The sequence below is a fragment of the Apis mellifera genome, linkage group LG6 (assembly GCF_003254395.2).
Source record: "Apis mellifera strain DH4 linkage group LG6, Amel_HAv3.1, whole genome shotgun sequence".
Taxonomy (NCBI): domain Eukaryota; kingdom Metazoa; phylum Arthropoda; class Insecta; order Hymenoptera; family Apidae; genus Apis; species Apis mellifera.
The window spans coordinates 14,410,949-14,433,720 of record NC_037643.1 but is presented as its reverse complement, the minus strand read 5'-3'; the positions used below and the strand labels follow the sequence as shown (position 1 = coordinate 14,433,720).

Below are 22,772 nucleotides of genomic sequence, written 5' to 3'. Positions count from 1 at the left end.
TATTTCGGCTTTGTTTTCATTCGATTTATCAAGAAATTATTTATTATCGAGAAAGATCTTTGGAATAATTTCGATTACGTCACGATTTATTATATTTATATTATATATAAATATTTCGAAATTTTTCGTTTCGGTAAAATTTGCGAAATTTCGAACTTTGTTTCGAGAATGGATAACGAGGAGAAAGAGAATGTGATTAGAGATTAGTTTGAAAGTTTTTTAAAATTTAACGAACGACGAGTTTAATTAGATACTTTTCCGGAGAAAAAGTGATTTGATACGAGATAAGAGAGGGAAGATCCGACAAAGGATAATTTTATTCCCGTAGGAACGATTTAATTCGAGGATAACGTGTCAGAATTTCGACTTTGTTCGATATTTACTGGGATGTATATATATTTCGCAATGTTAAATCGGTAGAAGGATTTATATATATATATAGGAAATTTAACATTAGGGATAATTTCGACGTTATTTTAAAACCCTGTCAATCTAAAAACGTTTGCATTTGATATTAATTTAGACTCAGAAAGGAACAAACGAGCTTGTTAATTATATTTGAAGGTGTGTGTGTGTGTGAGCGAGCAAGCGCGTGTGTGAGCGTGTAATTGCGAGCGTGTAATTGTGTGTGTAATTGTGTGTGTAATTGTGTGTGTAATTGTGTGTGTGTGTGTGTGTGTGTGTGTGTGTGTGTGTGTGTGTGTGTGTGTGTGTGTGTGTGTGTGTGTGTGTGTGTGTGTGTGTGTGTGTGTGTGTGTGTGTGTGTGTGTGTGTGTGTGTGTGTGTGTGTGTGTGTGTGTGTGTGTGAGAGAGAGAGAGAGAGAGAGAGAGAGAGAGAGAGAGAGAGAGAGAGAGAGAGAGAGAGAGAGAGAGAGAGAGAGAGAGAGAGAGAGAGAGAGAGAGGTTCGTTGGATTCGTTATTAAAACAGAATTCTACACGAACGCGAAAAATGACGTCTTCCGAACTTTCTTTCTCTTTTTAATAATTATACATTTAAAATTTGACGTTTGGAAAAATTTGATTTTATATTTTCGTTTTCGCGAGAGGGATATGTTTTGTTTTTAACTAAAATTTAATAATCCATCCTTTTCGCATAAAAAACGTCTCGCTCGTGTGATTTTTCAGCTTTGTACGACGAACCGTCCCCCCTCCTGTTTCCCTGTTCCCGTGCAACACGCGTATATTTCACTTTTATATTAATCCTTTAACCCAATTTAAAACCCAATGAAATGAAACGCTAGACCTAGCAGAGATATTAAAAACACGTTTACAATTTCAATTTCGCTAAAAATTTCATTTCTCGTCTTCGTATTTTTTTCTTTTTTTTTTTTTTTTTTGCTTTTTGCGCGCGCGCGACATTAGATAGATTTTTCACTGTTACGATATTAACAATGTGATGATATTGTAATATTTTAATACGGGGGGAAAAAACGTGTACAAAGGTGTAAGATCGTTCATAAATCTCTGAAAAATTAGTTCGTGCAATAAATTGAAAAATTCAGAATGCTTTATTATTAATGATAATATATTTCTTGCTTAATTAAATTAAATTAAATTAAATTAAATTAAAAATATCGTACTTAATTAAACCGAAAGCAAATTTCTTATTCATTTCCTTTAATAATGTCCAATATATTCTTATAAAAAAACTATACAACAAGCACAAATATCAATAATTGAACGCGTGCGAAGAGATAATGGAATTAAGAAAATACGTAATAAAATAAGTAATTATCTAAAAAGATATACAGCGTGCAAACAAAGATCGATGAATCCTAAAGCTTTGAGAGTTGCGCAGTCGTTAGCTTCGAACGCGGAGAGGAAATTCTAATAGTAAACACGAGATAGTTTCGCAGTTTTTTTCGAAGCGAGCAACGACAAACTCTCGCCTGTGTTTATTCGCGGCCAACTTCGAGAGAGCAAACGAACGAACTCGATCGAAACCCGCGATCCTCGGCGCACACTTTCGTGAAAGCGGATAGTAGGGGCAGCGAGGGAAGAAGGCGGGCACCGAACCGAATTCCTCGGTTTGTTCGCCCGTGTTTCTCTGTTTACCTTCGCCTAATTGCACGGCAAATCGGCCGATTACCACTTGCGTTCCCGTATTCGAATTTTTACAATGCGAAAAGCATTTGTTTCGAAAGCCTTTGCCGTTTGTTTGCCGGCGATAAATAATGGCGAGAAACGTTTCTTGTTACATTCGTTTTGAAACGAGCGAGATGATATTTTTATTCCTCCGAGTGAAAGGTATAGTATTGTCCGTATTAAAAAAGAAGTCTCGTGAAAGGAATGCTTAGATTGGTCAATTTAGCCAATTATGATTTCTAATGATAATTTAATTTTTATAAAGTTAAGATAATAATTATACTATTAATATATCGTATCGAAATAATTATATAGTTTCGAAAATATTTTCCTGACCTCTTCTACTATTACGTAGCGTGTGGGCTTCAGGACTGTCAACAAAGCGTGTGAAGTGGGGATAAATGATCCTGCTGAAGGACCCTTCTTGCCCCTGTGCCGTCCCGCGAGACTTTTTTTCCACCAGTGAACAGTACACTTATCTTCGGTTTCGCTTTCGTTGTGTTATTATAGGACGGAGTGTGGATGTTTATATTATTTGTGCAAGGTTGAAATGTACAAAACAATTTCTATAGAATTTCCATGCATAAAAAAGAAAAAATAAAAAACTTTAAGCATTGCGATTATTAAATAATGAAATTAAATTCTCGTTCAATTTTACAATTTTATATAAATAGTCCATTTATTACGAAAAGATTCGTGTATTCTTACGTTTCTCAGTATATTTTATAATAAAAGATAGCACGGTTTTGTATAGAATAATTTTATACGTATTAATTCAATTCGAAATGAAAAAATTATAATTGAAACTTTTCATAGTTATAACTTCGACGATGATAATTTGGAAGAAAACGTATTTTTGTTTCTATATATATTTGTTATATTGATCCAAATCCAGAGAATTCTAAACGTATAATATAAAATTATTTTTATTTCTCGTAATATGTTTAAACTAATTATGATTTATAATGATAGTTTAATTTACAAATATAATTTTATATATTCGAATAGTTAAGATAATAATTAATAATTTCGAAAATATTTCAACTTCTAATCCCTAATGATTATCGATTTTGAATCAGTCGAAACTATATCTCTTCTACCATTATGTATAGCGTCAGGATTGTCAACAAAGCGTGTGACAGACGGTTCTGTGAGCCGTCCCGCGAGATTTCTTTCCAGCCAGTGAACAGTACAGAGGATTCGTATTGAAAATATTGATCTCGGTTGGTAAGCAGAGCATTGAAAAAGGTAGAAACCAATTAAAAAAAAGTTACTTCAAATAATTGTATTCGTTAAAATGCTCGAATAACGTTTACACGTAACTAATTATAATTGATCCAATCCTCATTTATTTGAAATTATTCTTGATCTTTCGAACATATTGTCGAAGTAACTTTATCCCCAATTTTCGATTATCAAATTTCCACCGTCTATATTGAAATTATTCTTGATCTTTTGAACAAATTATCGAAGTAACTCTATTCTCAATTATCGATTATCAAATTTTCACTGTGTATTGGCGCGAATCGGATAATTAAAAATCGTGCTTACGGGCTTGGATCCTGAAGCAGGGTCGCCAAAGTCAACGCGTTCACCCATTGGTTCATGCTCTCACGGCTGTCGGCCGCGAAGTGATACGTCCTCATGTTCGCGTGTTCAGCTTTGAACGCGAACTTCCTGTTAACCTTGTCCTCCGGTTTGCACACGGTAACTCTGTACGATGGCAACAATATCGAACCCAATAATTTCTCCTCTTCGGGACCTGAAATCAATTATTTTTTTTTTTTTTTTCCTTTGAATCTCTTATCCTTTTTTACCGATCGAACACGAAATAATTTCTCGATAATTTCGAAACTCGAAACTCGAGAAAAATAGGGAAATAAAGGAACAGAGACGTGAATTCTCGCGAGGTGGTACAATTTTCCAACTACTCTCTGAATTTCATCAGAATTTCGACAACTTTTCTCGTTTTCGCCTTCGTTACCACCGCTCGTGGAATGTCGTTACTGTTCTATCATATGCATCTGCTGATGAGAAAACGGCAACACAAATTTGATATATTCGAGACAAAACAGAAGGAAATCTTGGAATAGTTTTTAAAAGAAATTTAAATATATAAAAACTTGATTCAAAATCTGTTTAAAAAAAAAAATTTCGTATAATTCAGTGTTAAAAATTGAAAAAAAGGAAAGATCACAATTTTATTGTTTAACAATTTGCTCAGAAATGTAGAAAACTTTTTGAAACTTGAAACCAAATACTCTCCCCTTCAAGATTAAACAATCTCTCGAGAACTTTGTACCGTCCATCTAGGACGAGGAGAAAAGTATTGTTATTATTGTTACGAAGAAATATTGTATTATTGTTACAATGTTTAACAAAAAATTCAATTTCCTCCACGTTGGGATCGATTCTTTTAATAAAAAGTCTACGTGTGTTTATCTGGAAGGAATGTTTGTATAAAACTTCGAACTTAATATTATTATTATTATAATAAAATTATTAATAAAATTATTATTAATAAAATTATTATTATTATTTATTATTATTATATTAATTATTTATTATTATTATATTAATTATTATTATTATATATTATTATTATTATTATATATTATTATTATATTAATTATTATTATATATTATTATTATATTAATTATTATTATTATTATTATTAAAAATATTATTATTATTATATTATTGAAAATAATATATATTATTATTATTAAAAATTATTATTAAAATATAAAATTTTTCAGCAATCGATTTGAGAAAAAGTTTATTTTCAAAATTAGAGAAATTGGAAATCTCTCGACAGAATTTCCATATTAATGAACGAGATTGTAGATGAAGAAAATTATCCTATTATACCGTGGAAATTGGAGTTAAAGTTCCAAAATTCTGGTGAAAAACGACGAAGAAAGGTGTTGTTGGAAAGAAGAGGGCGATAGAAAAAAGAAAATTTTGGACCGCGTGACTTCGATAAATCGTGACGTGGAGGGAAATCATTTTACGGGATGACAAATGGAAAGATTCGATTTGAACGCGTCCGAAAATCCTAACGCCATTGACACGCGTTAACCCGGTTGCAACTCTCCCCCCCCTCCTCGACTCCTGGTGGGGATATAAATCACGCGCTCAACAGTGGAAGAGAAAGAGGATAAAAAGGATCTTATAAATTTGGGAATGCCAGGAATGGACCGAGGAACAATGACACGGATTTGGAGAGAGAAATTCGTTGGGATTTTAAAATTTGTATTGCCAAGCGTGTTTTCTTGTCCGATAAGAGCCTTCCTTTTTCATAATTTCTTTGTTCTATTATAGTAATCGATAATCGCAAGATGATATATATTTTTCGCTCCATTCGTTTCCACAGAAAAAAATTAGTGAAGAATTGTCCAAAATATCATAAGAAACTATTTGGTTGTAATTATAATTTTTTTTTATTATATGAATATATTATTAATTCGAGATTATATATATTTTTGATATATATTTTTCGTTCCATTCGTTTCCACAAAAAAAAAATTAATGAAGAATTGTCCAAAATATCATAAGAAACTATTTGGTTGTAATTATAATTTTTTTTTATTATATGAATATATTATTAATTCGAGATTATATATTCGATAACCATAAGTTCGTGTAACCTTTGATCCAAGGGAACAATCTTCACTCATCGCGTAAAAAAAAAAAAATTAATCTTGCGCGATTAAAGCACGGAATTGATGAAACGTGCGATAAATAAGAGGTGTTGAATTGTGATTAATCGATTCGTTCGATTCGATTAATTTTTCTTTTCAACGGGAGGAGGATAAAAAAATCCACAAACGATTAAATTACGACAAAATTATTCGCAAGGGAGAAAATCTCGTTACAACGATCGAAAACGATCGTCGCCAACGATCCAACGTGACAATGGTCGATGCGCATAAGCGTGCCCGCTTAATAATGAAAACGAGCCTTTAACGCCTTTCATCACCGGCCATTTGATATTTAACGCGCGAATATTAAAATCCTTGTTAAGCCGAGAGAGTTCACGCTTAGGCGTAGGGAAAACGCAACCGGTTAACTAATTTATACAGGTGGAAAATAATGAGCCAGACGCACATTGTTTCCATTGTGCGTGCGTCGCGGAATATCGCGTTAATTAACAACGCGGAGCCATGAAGGTTGGTTCCATTCCGTTCCATTCCGTTCCATTCCGTTCCGTTTCGTTCCGTTCCACGAAAGAAAAGCTTCGCGTTAATGAAAATTACGAAAATTACCTTTATGTATTGGCGGAATGAAATTCTCTGGGAAAAAAGGAGAAATATCACAACTTTCGAAAAAAGATGCGAGTATTTTGAGAATCGAAGTTTAATACGAAGTTAAATAAATTAATCGCGAGAAAGGAACTCGGTCGATAAAAAAGAAATAATAATTTCGATTTGTTCATAATTTCTACTCGAGGAAAGCGAGTGAAAGGAAACGAATGAAAAAAGGTGGAAAGTAAGTGGTAAGTACCCACGAAATTGGGGAACTCGTAGTAATTAGTGTTCCAGTGGAAGCGAGTTAAACCTGAGAAGTAGGGGAGAAGTAGTTCGACGAACGTAAGATTGGTGGAGTGTGATGGCGAGAAACAGGAGGGGAGAGAAGGAGAGGGGAGGACGGCCGGCCGACGGGAGAGAGTTGAAACCCAGCCAAAAGTCTACGCGTGGCCAACGAAGAAAGAAAAATTGTCGACTTCGGTGTTCTCTTTTATCGAGACACGAATTTTTCTTGTGGGGAAGATAACAAAAGCGATGGAAGATATATTAAATGATGAGAAAACGACAAGAGGAAAAAAATTAAATTCAACGATCATCAAGCTGGAAGAGACTGGACCGATCAATAATCGAGTAGTACTACTTTCGACCTTATCGTATCGATCATCTCGCAGGCTGGGAGAACAATTTAAGAATTTTCATTAAGAGTAATATTTTGTTTAAAACTTGTGTACATATATTCCCCGCTCCGAGAGAGAGAAGAAATTTTCCTCACTCGGTTTTAAAATTACGACTGAATAGAACGTGAAAGAAAATAAAAAAGGAAACAAAAATAAAAGAGAGGAAGAAATATGTATTCTCGTGAATGAAACCACTAGAATTACGAGTCGCGTGTCGAGAACCGGTGCCTTGTGTCATTCGAGAGAGAGAGGAAAAAAAAACAAGAAAGCAAAAGGAAGAAAAAGATGCATACATAAAAAAAAAAGATAGAGAGAGAAAAGGATGGAAAAATCTTTTGAAGAGAGAGATACGAGGCGACACGTAATTTCAGTGGGAGGAAAACGAGGGAGGAGGTCTAACCTTTGTAATAAAAGAGGCAGTACTCGGAGAGGACGAACCACCGTTTCTTCCACAGCATCAGCCCCTCGGATCCCTGTTTGTGTAGCCATCCCTGAAGAGCCACGGGGGCGGAGAGTGGCCTCTTGGCGGCGGGCGATCGTAAACCCTGGGAGCCGCTTCGTCTCCGTACCCCCGACACGGACGCTGCCACCACTCCCGAGCCATCGTTCTTGCTACGTACCTGGACAGGTACGGGGACCGGTGCCGCCTGGACAACCTGCAATCATTTCATCTTTATTTCTATGGCTCCCCCTTGTGTCAACACTGGTCAAAGAGTAGTTTCAGTATTTTACGGATTTTTTTTTTCCCCTTTTTCCGTCGAGAGAATCCTTTTGTTTATATGTGTCGTGTGGATAAGTTTGGTGTGCGATCGTACCGTCTGGACAATTATTTCATCTTTATTTCTACGGCTCTTCCCCCCCTTCTTTGTGTCAACACTACTGAAAGAACAGTTTCCAGTACTTTATCGATTTTTTTTCTTTCCTTTTCTCGTCGAGAGAATGTTTTTGTTTATATGTGTCATGTGGATAAGTTTGGTGTGCGATCGTACCGTCTGGACAATTATTTCATCTTTATTTCTACGGTTTCCTCTTGTGTCAACACTGTATCGAAGAATAGTATATTTTTAGTATTTTATGAATTTTTCTTTTTTCGTTGAGAGAATATATATATATACGTGCATAAGTTTGGTGTATGATTGGACAATCATTTCGTCTTTATTTCCACGCTTCCTTTTATGTCAATATTATAGAATATCGATCAAAGAGTAGTTTCAATATTTTATGGGTCTTTCTTTTCTCGTTGAAAGAATATTTTTGTTTATACGTGGATATAGATAAGTTTGGTGTGCGATTATATCGACGGTGCTTAAAGGGAAATTTTTTTTATAGCTTTTTCTTTCTTTATTAAAAATATATTATTTATGTGACATAGTAAATTTCGTGTGTGTAATAAATATAAATAAAATGTGTTTGATTGTACTTAAGGAAAAGCTTTAGTGTTTTATAATTTTTTCTTAATGATTCTGCTATAAACTCATGCATTTATTGTAAAAGTATCCTATATATATATATTTATCACTAAACTCTACTTGCGATCTTATCTTCGTTTAATTTCAAAAAATCTGCACGAATTAAAGGTGAAGCTTTGCAAAAATTTTTGGGGAAAAAATTTAAATTTTGACGAGATTAAATTCTTCCAGATTAGAAATCTTGCGTACAATGCACGGTGGTGATAAAGCATTCATACAACTAGCTGACGCGGTAATTTAACCTGTATCCCGTTAGCAAGGCCATCAACCACGGATAATAGAAATATTTATCTTGCTGATACCGCGCGATAAATTCTGTTCTAATTTACATAATTATACCAGCCCCCTTCCCCCTCCCCTCCCCGAGGAAATTTGGATAATCGGAGACGATTATTATTTCGATCGAACGATCCCCTCTCCCCCCCCATCTCGAAAACATTCAACGAAAATAGCGATGACTCGATAGAATAGACGTACGTGTTTATAAATTCGAACACCGCAACATTATTCATCGCGCGCATCATCGCAACTGACAGTTTCCAATTCTCTTCCCCTCTCTTTCTCTCGAACGATCAATTTGCAAACGTAATTTTTCTAACCGTTCAATTCACATTTCTCGTTAAAAGAGAGAAATTTTTTTTTTTTTTAAATAAGGGAAAATTCATTGTATCCTTTATTTCGTACTCAGATTCGTTGAAAATGAACGTATTGTAATAAAAAATTGGAGGAACGGGGATATATTTATAACCGTCGCGGGGATCGATCGATGAAATTTGTTAAAAGCATCGGTGTGGTCGAGGAAAGTTGAGGAGGGGACTGGTTAATTTTGAGAGAGTCAACTTCGTTTACGCCGGTCAGACGGGTTAGATAATCCCTGAGTGCGGTGCCGTGTTGCCCTTCCTGAAACGACACGTCTCTCGATACCCGATCGAGGAGGACCTGCCAGCTAGAGCCACCGCGAGAATTTCAACCGTCCGATGGAAAATTTATCGACCGAGCAAAGTCTCGCGCGCGGTCGATCGATCGATCGAGAGAAAATAAAAAAAAATCGAAAAAAAAAATTCGTAACGCATATATTTTTAAACGTAAATTAATCGATGGATATTATTTTTCTTCTTCTTTTGTGGATCTTTCGTGAATAATTGAGTGTCGCATCTATGTAATATAGCGATGCCAATTTTATTCGCTTATCTGGTCTCCATGGAAACCAACGTCAATTCGCTTATCTAGTCTCCATGGAAACCAACGTCAGAAAAAGAGCAACGAGTCTCTCTTTTTGAAGACAGAAAAAGATTTGACTCTTATAGAAATATTCATAAGATTAATTAACGTATTATTATAAATGTAAACCCTTCTTTTTCCAAGGATACTTCTTTAAATATAATCATACTTATTCTACATATATCTGATCTAACTTTTCTCGAATAAAATCGTGAGGAGAAGGAATTTCTCAAGACGAACAGCCCTATAATAATCATATCTTCTTCACTCTCTCCACATTCGTGTTTCACAGATCGTGGACAATATATTCTCTCGAGATACACTTGATTCGTGAAATACTATTTATTCTCTCGTTTCTTTTCTCGGGCGGAGAGATTTCGAGAGACTTGATCGGAGAAATTCGTGGTAATCTCGGCTTCTTTTCGTCGTTTTTTGCTCAATTAAAGGCTTGCATCTAAAGAGCCTCCTTTTCTCGCTCGAAAAATTCTGCTGATCCAAATTTGCTCGGGATTCATTCTGCTGATCGAGTTGTCGATCGATGCGCTAATTTCATTGAAAAGTAAACAAGATCCTTGGGCGATTCTATGATAATAATAACGTTAGGAAGAGAGAAATTGAGAAGAATTTGATATTTTCTTCGAATTATGGCTGACCTCGATCATCGATGATGCCTCCCCCCCTTTTTTACTATCTTATATAATAAAATAAAATAAATATTGGAAATTAAATCTCGTATCGAGTAATATCGATCCCTTCCTCTTCTCCAATTCGTTTGGTCAAATTAACATCCGAATGCCAAAATGTATCCATATTTGTGCGATATATTTTTGTATCGAACGATGATTTTGATGAACGAGCAAGCAAGTTAATACAATCGTCTTCATTGTTTTGACGAGTTTTTTTTTCCGTCGAAAAATATAATGAAAATTGCCTTTGAAATTGAAATTGATCGACGACGAGAACAATTATCGATTTGAGAGAGAATGAATATTCTATCGTCAGATTCGAACCATGATTCAGTTCAAAGAGATCGATTCGATTTCAGGATCGAATTCTGTTTCTTTCGATTTTTACAAAAAAAAAATTACAAAAAAAAATTACTCTTTTTTTCGTATATTTTTATATTTTTAAAACATTAATAAATATTATATACTTTTTATGATAAATTAATAAATTAAATTCCTCACCTTCTCGTGAAAGATCGACAAATCCCCCCTTTTTTTTTATTTATAATTTTTGTTAGACAAAAATATTCCCTTCCTTTTAAATGTATTCTCCCCCACTCGCTCTTCCAACAGTGAGATTTAATAATAATAGCTCCAAACTTTTGCTCGGCCAACGGCGCTTCTCATCTCGGATTAGAAAATTCATCAGAGTAAGAAGAAACGGTGATGTATTCTCGGGGTGAAAACAAGGGCGATTCTTCTTTTCCAGAGGAAAACATTGTCGCGACTCGAGGCGATCCGCGGGTCGGAAAATCCGGTTGGAAAACTTTCTTCCAAGAGGCGTGACACTCCAAGTTCGTGTCAAAAGATGGAAATTCCAAGAAAAAAAAAAAAGAAAAAAGTGAATCAAAGTAATTCTTACCGACGGAGAAAGATACCAGAATTGTCGGTAAATTGTTGGTATTGCCCAATAGAAAGATATTTTGGAACGAAGGAGACGAATTATTTTGTTTAGAATAATTGCTGGTCTAACGTAAAATTTTGACCGTTACCACGACTGTGTTTTTGTCAGGTTTCAACGGATCGAGGAACGAGAACCGAGTTTAGAACATCGTCGGGAGGGCAGGAGAATAGGAGAGAAGTTAAGTTTTGCAAAGGTGAGTTTTTTTCCGCCGCAACTGTCGTCCGTAAATGAGGCAGAAACGGAGAGCTCGCAGTCATGAAATTACCGCAATGTTTTTCGTCTCTGTTTTTAAGATAACGACTCGCCGAGGAGCAAACCGAACGGCAAACTGTCACCAGCTATTTTACCAGAGGATAATTGGGGGGAAAATTCCTCTTTTTCTTCTTTCCATTTGTTCCAAGATTCGAAAGAAAATGGAGAATAAAATTTTAGAAATTTCAGATAAATTGAATATGTTTGTTTTTTGAAGTAAAATCAACTTAATTCTACATTCTTTCTTTATAGATTTCCTTGCGTGAATTTTATTGCTTCATCCTCGAAACTGACCGATTTTTATTCTTCTAAAGACGGAAAAAATTTTATCCGCCTACCAATTTCATTTTCACACGATAATCAAATTTGAATATACGCGTGTTATTATACTGAAATCTAAATATCCGAAAAATTATGTTCCCTCCATTTTATTTCTTATCTAAAAATTAATCTCGGTGGCGGATCGATAAGGAGGAACGGTGCGGACGCTGATAATGGGTCTGATTAAATCGGGGAGGGGAGGGGATGACTGAGAGCCAGTTTATCAAAGGGCGCCCCGAGTCGAGTAATTAAAGGAGCAAACGATGTAACTGGAAACATTTAAAGTTCCCGGTTGAATTCAGCGAGATCCCCGCATTAGTCTCGGCCGGTTATCGCGTCGTCGATTTAATCGCGTTAACTTTAAACGACATCGTTAATCCACCAATGGCAACGCGCGCAGCCCAAGTGTCACGAAAAACGCTTTGCAACTCGCCATAAACTCTTATTACGCGTATCGATATTTCTTCGAGACGATCTTCAATTTTTAACCTTTCTTCGAAATTGAACTGTCGCTTGTACTTTTTTTAACTTCTTAATACACGTTTCCACCGTTTTCATTGGTGGAAAGGAACGCGGATCTCTGATTGGTTAAGGCCTGGAGAAGGAAACGCCTACTTTCACACGTATTTTCTATTTGTCACATATACTAATCCAACGATCTAAACTTCGATGTATTAGAGTAGACATGGAATCCAGAATATTCTATAATATAAAATTATTTTTCTTGTAATGCATAGACTAATATTACGATTTTTAACGATAAGTTTTAATTTATAAATTTTGTATTCGAGTTAAGATAATAATTATACGTATATGAATATATATTATTATATTGAAATAATTATATAGTTTCGAAAATATTTCTTGACCTTTTCTACTATTATGTAGCGTGTGGCTTCAGGACTGTCAACAAAGCGTGTGAAGTGGGGATAAATGATCCTAGCAAAGGACCCCTCTTGCCCCTGTGCCGTCCCGCGAGACTTTTTTTCCACCAGTGAACAGTACACTTATCTTCGGTTTCGCTTTCGTTGTGTTATTATACGACGAAGTGTGGATGTTTATGTTATTTGTGCAAGGTTGAAATATACAAAACAATTTCTATAGAATTTCCATGCATAAAAAAAGAAAAAATAAAGCTTTAAGCATTGCGATTATTAAATAATGAAATTAAATTCTCGTTCAATTTTACAATTTTGTATAAATAATCCATTTATTACGAAAATATTCTTACGTTTCTTAGTATATTTTATAATAAAAGATAGCACGATTTTGTATAGAATAATTTTATATATATTAATTCGAAAGAAACGAATATTTTTGTTTCTATTTGTTACATATACTGATTCAAAACACATCAGTAGACATGGAATCCAGAATATTCTAATATATAATATAAAATTATTTTTATTTCTCGTAATACGTTTAGGCAATTTACAAATATAATTTTATATTCGAATAGTTAAGGTAATAATTCTACATGTACGAATATTATCGAAATAATTAATAGTTTCGAAAATATTTCAATTTTTAACCCCTAATGATTAAATTATTTTTAAATTAATTACGATTGTCTTTATATTTCTTTTAATAGAAATAATTTGATCGAAGTATTTAAAATCGTGCTTGCACTTGGTTTGATACTTGGTACTTATTCGTGTTTTTGATTTAAAGAAAATTTTAAACAAAATTTTTGTTTAAACAAAATATCGTTAAATTTTTAATTTTATTCTAGCATTCGGTTAATATACTTTTTTTTTATCGTTAAAACAATATACGTATAAAATATGCATTAAATTGCAGAAAGATATAGTATTGAATAGTATTGAATGTACTGAATGCGAAATGTATTCCACTATACACCGTGATCTTTCCTCATAGTTTCGTAATCCATTACGCGAACTATTCTATGCACATATCCATCCATGATTTACCGTCTATGGATTTATGGAATTGAAATATGCCGCTCGGTGGAGAAACACTAGAGATGGAAACAAATTCGATGGAAGATCAAAAACATATTATTCGACGAGATACAGAGATAAAAAGAAAATTCAACTTAACCGCGATCGAATTATTTACGTATATAAAAGTATTTTATCCGAACCTTTTTGCTGTCCATTCCGGACGTCGAGCTGGTCACCGGCTGGTCGAGCCTGAAACAATAGAAAGAAAAAAGGAAATAAAGGAAATCAATAAAAATCCTTCAAAATTTAAACAAGACAAACAAAACGCGTATAAATACACTCCACTGTATCAACCAATACTCATTCAATCTTCAAACAAACCAGATACATCATATTTTTCAGCTTCATATTTTCTAAATAAATTATTTATTATATAAACGTACGATATACATCTGGTAAACATTTTCCAAACTCTTTCTCCACGAACGAATCCATACGCGCGCGCGCGTCCTCCTCTCTCGATTTTCACTCCGCTGGTAAAAAGTTTCCAGACGCAGAGAGAGAGCTTTTTCCCCGCGAGAGAAATTCCTTTCGACCATTATAGCCCATCCCTTCGTCATCCTTCACTTCTTTTTCCTTCTCCCGCACTTCTTTTTTCCGTCTTCTTTTCAGGTGACGTGCACGTTAACAACTACGCGTTTCGTACGCATACGGGGAATCTTTGAACATCGCTTTAACACTTTCGTTACGGCAATTCGTTCCGCCAAAGCAATGCCACTGAACCGCGCCGAAAAGCGTGCGCGCACTGCATGTGGATAGTCCTCGCACTTACGTATCCACCTTGCCATTCTCTTGTATCTACGATACTTTATTAAATGTTACGCAACAATCGTTCCGTCGTATTTTATATGAGAAACGCGAAAATAAGTACATTTCTTGTTTAAAAAAGTTTTATTATAATATACTTTTACAAATATTCCACTGTCGGATAGAAAAAACAAAAGAAACTCGCATTTCAATGTTCAGAATATATTATGTGCGTCGAGATATACTTTCAGTAGGATTGAGATACTCTCTACAGGTAAAGTAGAATCTTTCTTATAATCGGCAATCGGTAACGAGAGAGTTAAGCGTCCAAAGCGTCCTCGTCGATTAAGAAGAGTACATTCGGCTCGTGTAACTATACAATATGTGTCGATTTGAGTACAAGCTTCGATGGATACAGTTTGGACATTTTCGATATATTTTGTGACACGCTGCGATGCCGAATTCCGTTGTGCGATATCTATCTCGCGTAACTATTCTATTAAATAGATGTAAAAGTATGTTAATACGATTTTAAATCATCATTTTTGGAATTTTAAGAATTTATTTTATAATAATTCGATGATAAATTGAATATGAAATAAGAGATCGGTGAACTCGAGACGTATTATTTTATCGTGTTTTCTTGAATACACGCGTCGATACATAAGCTTCGATGGATCTCGATGCTGTTTGGACATTTTAGACATATTTTATTGCGATGTCTCGCGTAACTTTCTTAAATAGCTATGACGCAAAGGTACGTTCATTAATATGATTTTAAATCATCTTTTGTAATTTTAAAAATTTATCTCATAATAATTCGATGATAAATTGAATATGAAATAAGAGATGACAAACGAACTATTATTTTATCGTGTTTTCTTGATTGTTAAATATTCTTCGACGAATTTAAATTAATTGTAAGATATACAAGATATTGCGCATGACGTTTTTTAATTATTTTTGCAAGATGGATCTTCACCTTTCGAACCCTCGCTTCTTGCCTCGATCTTTCTTTAACGAACGAAGATCTCGAGTTGAATAAATCGAGACGTAAACGAACGTCGTCACGGCTCCCTCGAAATTCGTCCGCGGGAGGATTATCCTTTGAAACGCGGTAATTGAAATAGAATTTCGTTGGCCAAGTTTCGGTGAAAAAGAGGTTCGGAGTTTCCTCGAGATTCTGCCCGACCTCTTTCGTCCGGCAACGCTAACGAACCAAAAAGTTCGAATGGAATTTGAATAAATTGAATATCGGCGTGGGAAAAAATCCTCGAATCGTGTGCATCGAATTTTCAAATAATTATCCTTCGAATTATTCTTAAAATTTATCCAATTATGCTCCATGAATAATCCGATTCGAACGGAAAAATTGTCAAATCTATAAGTTTCGTTATATTTTATTATTATTGCTAATTATATTAATCATTGTCCATTTTCCACTCTGATTACAATCGAGAGGCATGAAAAATTCACAATACAAAAAAAAGAAGATAGAAAGAATTAATTGACAGATAGTCAATTCTCATCTGGTTATCGAAGACAATGTGAAAAGATGTGACATAATAAAAATTTTTGATGATGGATATTCTTTCCAAGAAATAATTATAAAATTATTCGAAAAAAAAAATTCCAAAATTTTGTTATTTCTCGAAAAGAAATTCTTGTTTCTCGATTTTTAAGTAACCATAAATATTATATTTCCCAATTTATTTTTGTATTTTATTCCAATATTTTTCCTAATTTTACGATCCTGAATCAAATTAGTCAATCGTTTTATCTTTTACATTTCTCGAAAGAAAATAGAATAAAAAAATAGAAATCCTTATTCTTCGATTTTCAAATTTTTTTCAAAACGATTATTAAATTCGTAAATCTTCGAATAACCAAAGATTACATTCACGTTTGTATTTTTCCCTAATTTTATTCTGAACAAGTCGAATCTTCCATTTATATTACGTATAAACGCATGGAAATAATTAGGGAGCCGCACCCGATATGTCCGCCCCTGAATCAAAGAAATCATGAATGGACACGAATGTGGCGGTCAACGATTGCATCGAACGATTGCCATGCTATTACTTTCATAACGGCGTAAAGGAAGTAAAGACTCGTCGAGGTTGTATTGTACAGAGCAATCAATCAATGTTTTCAAAGGCTTCGTTCCGTTGTTGAATCGATCCGCTTGTTTCTCCATTTCACCGTGGAAATGAAGATTCGATGTTGAAAGATCTCGGAAACGCGTGTAAAAATACTTTTATTTTCGTTTTCGTGTACGATCGAGTGAAACAAATGATATACGAAATTGAAATTTAATATAAAGATGAAATTTTATACCAAGGATATTTTATATTAAATCAAAAATAAGTCATAATATTTTTTAATATTATATTTTTAACAAAAGCAAAAGTTGTGTCGAGTTAATTTTACAAATTAAGTGAGAATCGTTTAAAAGAGATAGAAGAACGTAAAATATTGTTGAAAGCACAAAAGTAGGATATATTCCAAAAAATAATAATATCGGAGGAATTTTTTCAGAGGAATAAATCTGTATGGTGGAAAAATAGAAAAATATTTCTTTTGATTTTTTAATCGTATAAACGATATAACAATAATATTATAAAATCATTACTTCCGAATTACCATATTCATACGACTTGTATCTCTTGCGGATTTGTAAAATCGAACACGATACATTGATATTGCCAAACGCGTAGCGCGGAGAGAGATGAGAACAGCTTTTCATTCGTTTCGATGCGTTTCGAATAATTCAAAAGCAATGTGGAAGAACGGGTGGCAATCGTATTTTCCGAACAGCTAGTTTGTTTTAATGGACCACCATCTTTGTTTACTTCCGCCTAACAAGAACGAATAATGGAAAAAAACTCGTTTTGAAAATTATTCAAAGACGAAATGACACCTCGTTTCACAGCGTCGAACCTCGAAAGAGAAAAAAAGCGTTTCGTGTCAATCAACGATTATTCGTTGTTTTGTGATCAGAGACAAATTCAGTAATTTTTGCAAAATTACACTTGAATAAAATAAATACAAATTCACTCCCTAAAATTGTACATACACAAGTACAACTTCAACAAATTTTTCAACAATTATTGACAATTGTAAATCAAAGTCGATATTCTCATTAAAATTTCTTTAAACAAAATATGATTAATAATACATTTAATAAAAGAATTAAAAATATATATATATATATGAACAATAAATAAAATTTTAAAAAAGAAGAAAATTAGGAAGCAAAGATATATATATATATATATATATATTCTTATCTCGAAGACATTAGGTACGAAACAATGGCCGAATCTTCGATTTCTTTTTGGTCTCGCGGAAAATGGGACAAAGCTTAGGAGGAGAAGAAAGAAGCGTAAAAAGGGTCGTAAAACACGTCGAAATTCGACAATGGCCGTGGTGAGCGATTAAAAACGTGCTTCGCGTCCGTAAACGCGGAAGAAAGGCGGACGAAGAGAAAAAGGGAAAAAAAGAAAAAATCGAACGAGAGATGTCATTCTTCGCGGAAATGATGAAAATTCACGGATATCGCGCGGAAAAATTCTCGTTTCCTCCTCTCTCTTTTTTCCCATCGTTGCGTTCGAATTCTTCCAGTACAGTATCGAGAGCCTTCGATACACGGCGTAGCGAAAACAGTCGGCCGTTCCATCCATCCTTTTCTCTTTCTTCCCATCGAAAGGAGACGTCACGACTCGGTTTCTCCCTCTCTCTCCCTCTCTCCCTCTTTCTTTCTACTTCTCTCTCTCTCTCCCTCTTTCTTTCTACTTCTCTCTCTCCCTCTTTCTTTCTCCCTCTTTTTTTCTACTTCTCTCTCTCCCTCTCGCTTACCTAATATCGCCAAACGTTTTTTTGCCCGTTTAACTTTCGACGACGCGAGCTCGCAAGCGTGCAAAAAACGTTCAGTGCGACGCGCACACACGCAAACAGGTATACACACGTATACACACACGATGGAGGCCGGTCAGTGGATCCGCGCAACCGTCGCGCGACCTGATTCCCAGAACAATAGCAGGCCCAACGTTTTTTACGCTGATGTCGTTGAAAATTTATCGAGCGGCTGTGCAAAATGGTCGGGCACAGAGTGGAGACGTATGCGAAACGTATGAAAGGGAAGAGGTTCTCCGCGATGCTCGCCCGCAAATTGCTCGTTCTTTCTTCGTTTACACCGGCGTGCAACGTTTTCCTTTTTCCTTTCCATCTCTCACTCTCTCTTATTCGAGAGAACGAGCTCGATAACACTGGAGAGGAGGCTACTTATATTCGATGAAGAGTGCTTCTTCTCCTTCTAACTTCTTGGATCCTTCGCTACACGATTTCAAAAGCGTGAAATTAAAATTCGAAAGGATTTGAAAACTATGGAATTCGAATACGCAAAATTGAGGAGAGAGAATGGAAAGAAAATAAAGTTTCAAAAATTTGAAGCAGAGTAAAATTCCAGAGAATTAAAGTTTAAAAAGAAAAATTGGAAAAAAGTAGAATTGAAACAGAATTCGAAATAAATAAAATTAAAAAAAATTCGGAAGGATAGGAAAAAATCTACTCTTGATTAAAATTTAATCCTTTGCGAATATATAATATGTCCTGAAAAATCAAAGGAACTACGTCTGTCGACACAGTTTCCATTCTTCTCTAACTAACTTTTTCGGCCAAGGATCAGAGAAGAAATTTTCTTATCCTTATATACTTGCTCGATAAAGAAGACAAAAGAGATTTGCAAAGAATGGAAGAAACCGAAACTTCGGTCTGTCAAACTTTTTTCGAACTTTTTTCGTGGCATTCATTGGTCGAACGGGGCTTTTTGCAGAATTGCCACGTATAATCCATTTTTCTTTCGCCTCTCCTTCGATAACTCTTCCCTTCTTCTTCCTGGTGTCAGGTTAAATGGATCGTAACTAAAAGCCAACATTTCGATATTTTTTTGTTTTTTTAGAATTAATTTTAGGAATTTTTCTATCAAAAAGATTGAAAATAAATAATATTTTAATCTCTTCAGTTTATCTAAAATCGATACTCGCGTGGATTTTAATCAGATTTCAAAGCAAATTGGCTTCCATCCGTGTAATTTAACAATTGGCCAAAGTGAGAGAAAACAGCGTCGAATAAACCGATTTATTCGTTTGGTATAATGCACATGTGCATTGATATTGCGAGAAAAAAAAAAAACGAATTTTTACAAAGAATGAATAAATAAAAAAATTTTAAACATCGATATCCATCGAAGATTATCGCTCATCTTTTTTTTTTTTATACATTTTATGCGTCATCCTCGTCTTTACAACATTCAGCTTTTACCGTAAAAATTATATTCCTAGCGACACGGTACTCCGTAACGTTAACGGGCGGCTGAATTTCCCCGAGTAATATTCCCAAAGTTTCCACTCGTATCTGACGCGCCACCGAAACGCCTTCGAGTGGATTAACCTCATCCTTCGACGGCGTACTTTTGCCCTCGCTTTTGAATTCCTGATGCATCCCTGCGCCGAGTTTAATATCCTTTATTAGCGGCAACACGGCAAGCAGCGCCGGTTTTATACAAATAGCGGGCCCCGATCTTCTTTTAATTCCCTATCTCTCTCTCTCTCTCCTTCAATTTCTTTTCCCTTTTAAATTCTTTCTCTAGGAATTTCATCTCTTCCTTAATTAAAACGAATAATAATAATAATAATGATAAAAAAAAAAGATCGCGATTGAGAAACTAATAAAAGTAATCTTGCTAACTTTTCTTGAAATGAAAATTTTAGGAATATTCCCATCTAGGAAGAAAATTAAATTCAATTGGTAAGATGTGTTTGATTTTTAACATCGTTTTATTAAGCGTATTATTTTATATTCGAACCAATCGAGTATATATATATATATGTGTATGTGTGTAAAATAAAACGATAAATATCTGTCAAAAATATTACGAGATTTCTGTGTTATCCGTGCACAGAATATTACGTACATAATTTTGTTCGATCGTATAAAAAGGAATATATATTTTAAAAACAAAAATATTTTTCGTTCTTTCTGTATTTCATTTATAGTAAAAAAAAAAAGTATTTAATGAACGTCATTTAAAGAAGCACATCATTTAACGGTTTTCGCGATACTGTTAAATTCTATTTGCCACAGAGGATTATTCAAGGAAAGCGAATGAAGCATCTATCTATGTCTAATTCCACTCGTGGAAATCGGACATCGCGCGAAAAGCAAGCAGTTGGAGAGAAATCGATTCCTCTTTCCACTTTGTCCACCGTGGCTACTCATTCGATAAAATAGTGCGTGAGGATCTCTCGCTCGGTCGATAACAATATTGAATCGAGTTTCTTCGGAAGATTTAGATAGCGGTGCGCATGCGTCAACAATGAATGCACGTGAAAACGAACAATCGTAAGCATCGTATAACAGTATTTAACATTTATACAAAACGTTAAAAGTTGAAATGCAATATTACGATATTTAAACGATGAAATAGACCGTTAATTCTTCGCTTGTGTCTATAGAAATTTATATTTTCATAAATGTCCACAATGGTATGTAATAATGAGCAAATATCGTTTCATCACTCGTGACAGCAGAACATAAAGTGTCACGTGTATGCGACGGAGCAGTTAATAGGGATTTGAAATGATTAAATGAAATAAATATCGCTCCACGTGCTTTGTACCAGCAATTGTAATCGTCTTGAAATTTGTATCTATGATAATACATATCGTGCAAATGATTGATATCATATTTATATTTTTTTATTTATACATATTCGAAGCAAAACTTTTTAAATAATTATTAGAACGAATATTTCTTTTTTATCTATACCCTTATATTTATTTTTCTCGAATAAAGAAAGAAAGAACGCTTAAATTCTAAACCTTCCACCTCTTCTTTCTTTCGTTGCTTCGAGGGACGTTGCTCGAATTGTCTATTTTCACCGGTTGCTTATCGACGAGCACGCTTCGAGAGGTAAATGAACCGAGAAAGGCATGTTTCGAACGAATGGTAGTAGTACGTTTCGAACGACCTTTGGGAAACGTTGTTGGAAAATGGGAAATCACAGGTGGTACATTCCCCTTGGTGAACGATAGATATCCGTTCGCAAGAGAAAGAAACGGGCAAAAGGGGGAAAAGGAAAAAAAAAAAAAAAAAAAAAAAAGAAGAAATTGAACCCAAATCAAACCGACTACTACTTTAAAACTAAATTTGAATCTCTCTCTTCCCTTCTCGATTCGAATTTAAAACAATATTTTTCTTAACCTTTCCTGTCGATAATACAGATCTACAATCTTACCTCTCGATCGATTGCACGATGAACAATTTCGCAAACCTGCTTTTTCTCCATCGATATATAGAACACTGAGACTCACTTCACTGTTTTGCTCGAACGAAACGAAATCTTTGGATTAAAATAAACGAAGTGGTTAATTTCAACAAGCGGATCTCGCGACTTGAAAGGGAACGCTTATTATTTCTTCGACAGGAATTTTCGTCGGTGAAATTAGTCGATGAAAAGAGAAGAAATGGAGGAAGATGGCGGATAAAAAGAAACGGTAAATTGGATTCCCGCGTGGGATAAGCGTGGATTTTCGCGTGGAATCTCGGCGACATCGGCGGATATTTAAATTGCAAAACAAATCTAGTTATCAACGTCGAGTGTACACAGGCCAAGCGCTTGGCGGTATTTTTGCAATTCCAAGCGGCCTGCCTCCCCCTCCCTCTCTCCCTCTCTCTCTCTCTGTCTCTCTCTGTTCACAAAGGATACATGGCATAAAGGTGACTACTTAAAGCATTTAAATTCTCTTTACGAGCTACCAAAAAAGAACCACTCGTGCTTTCACCAGACGAAGAGTGGTCGAATTTTTTTCCAAAATTAATTCTAAACCCTGCGATTTGTATCGAGGGAAGAGAAAAAATACAATTTTTTTATTAAAAATTCTCTTTTTTATGCGAAAAGTGTTAGACTCGATTTTTTCAAAATTTGAATTATTCGTTTTACCTCTCCTCTGAATATATCATACATGTTTCATATATGATCTCAAAATGATAACGTATCTCTTCAGTTCCAAGATCTTTCTCTTAAATTGTAGCTTCGAGAAGTTACAAACTTTACGAAAAGTATATAAAAAATTCTGTCTCTTCGAACAACGAA

The 22,772-nt window shown here is 34.6% G+C and overlaps 1 protein-coding gene across 17 annotated transcripts in view; it reads right to left on the bottom strand.

Moving 5' to 3' along the window:
* The window catches only part of LOC408874, a 229,536-nt gene that overhangs the window by 70,653 nt on the left and 136,111 nt on the right, over positions 1 to 22,772 (bottom strand). For 16 of the 17 annotated variants that reach the window (XR_411856.3, XR_411855.3, XR_411854.3 and 13 more), the window contains 3 exons: positions 14,011 to 14,059; positions 7,415 to 7,670; positions 3,638 to 3,848 (listed from right to left, as the gene is read on the bottom strand). Coding sequence is in view for 14 of the 17 variants with exons in the window: in XM_006570521.3 (XP_006570584.2) it covers positions 3,638 to 3,848; positions 7,415 to 7,670; positions 14,011 to 14,059 (516 nt within the window). In the remaining 3 variants the exon portion in view is untranslated. Of the gene's footprint in view, positions 1 to 3,637; positions 3,849 to 7,414; positions 7,671 to 14,010; positions 14,060 to 14,253; positions 14,680 to 22,772 lie in introns of those variants that run through there. The other variant, XM_006570517.3, reaches the window with a different exon arrangement.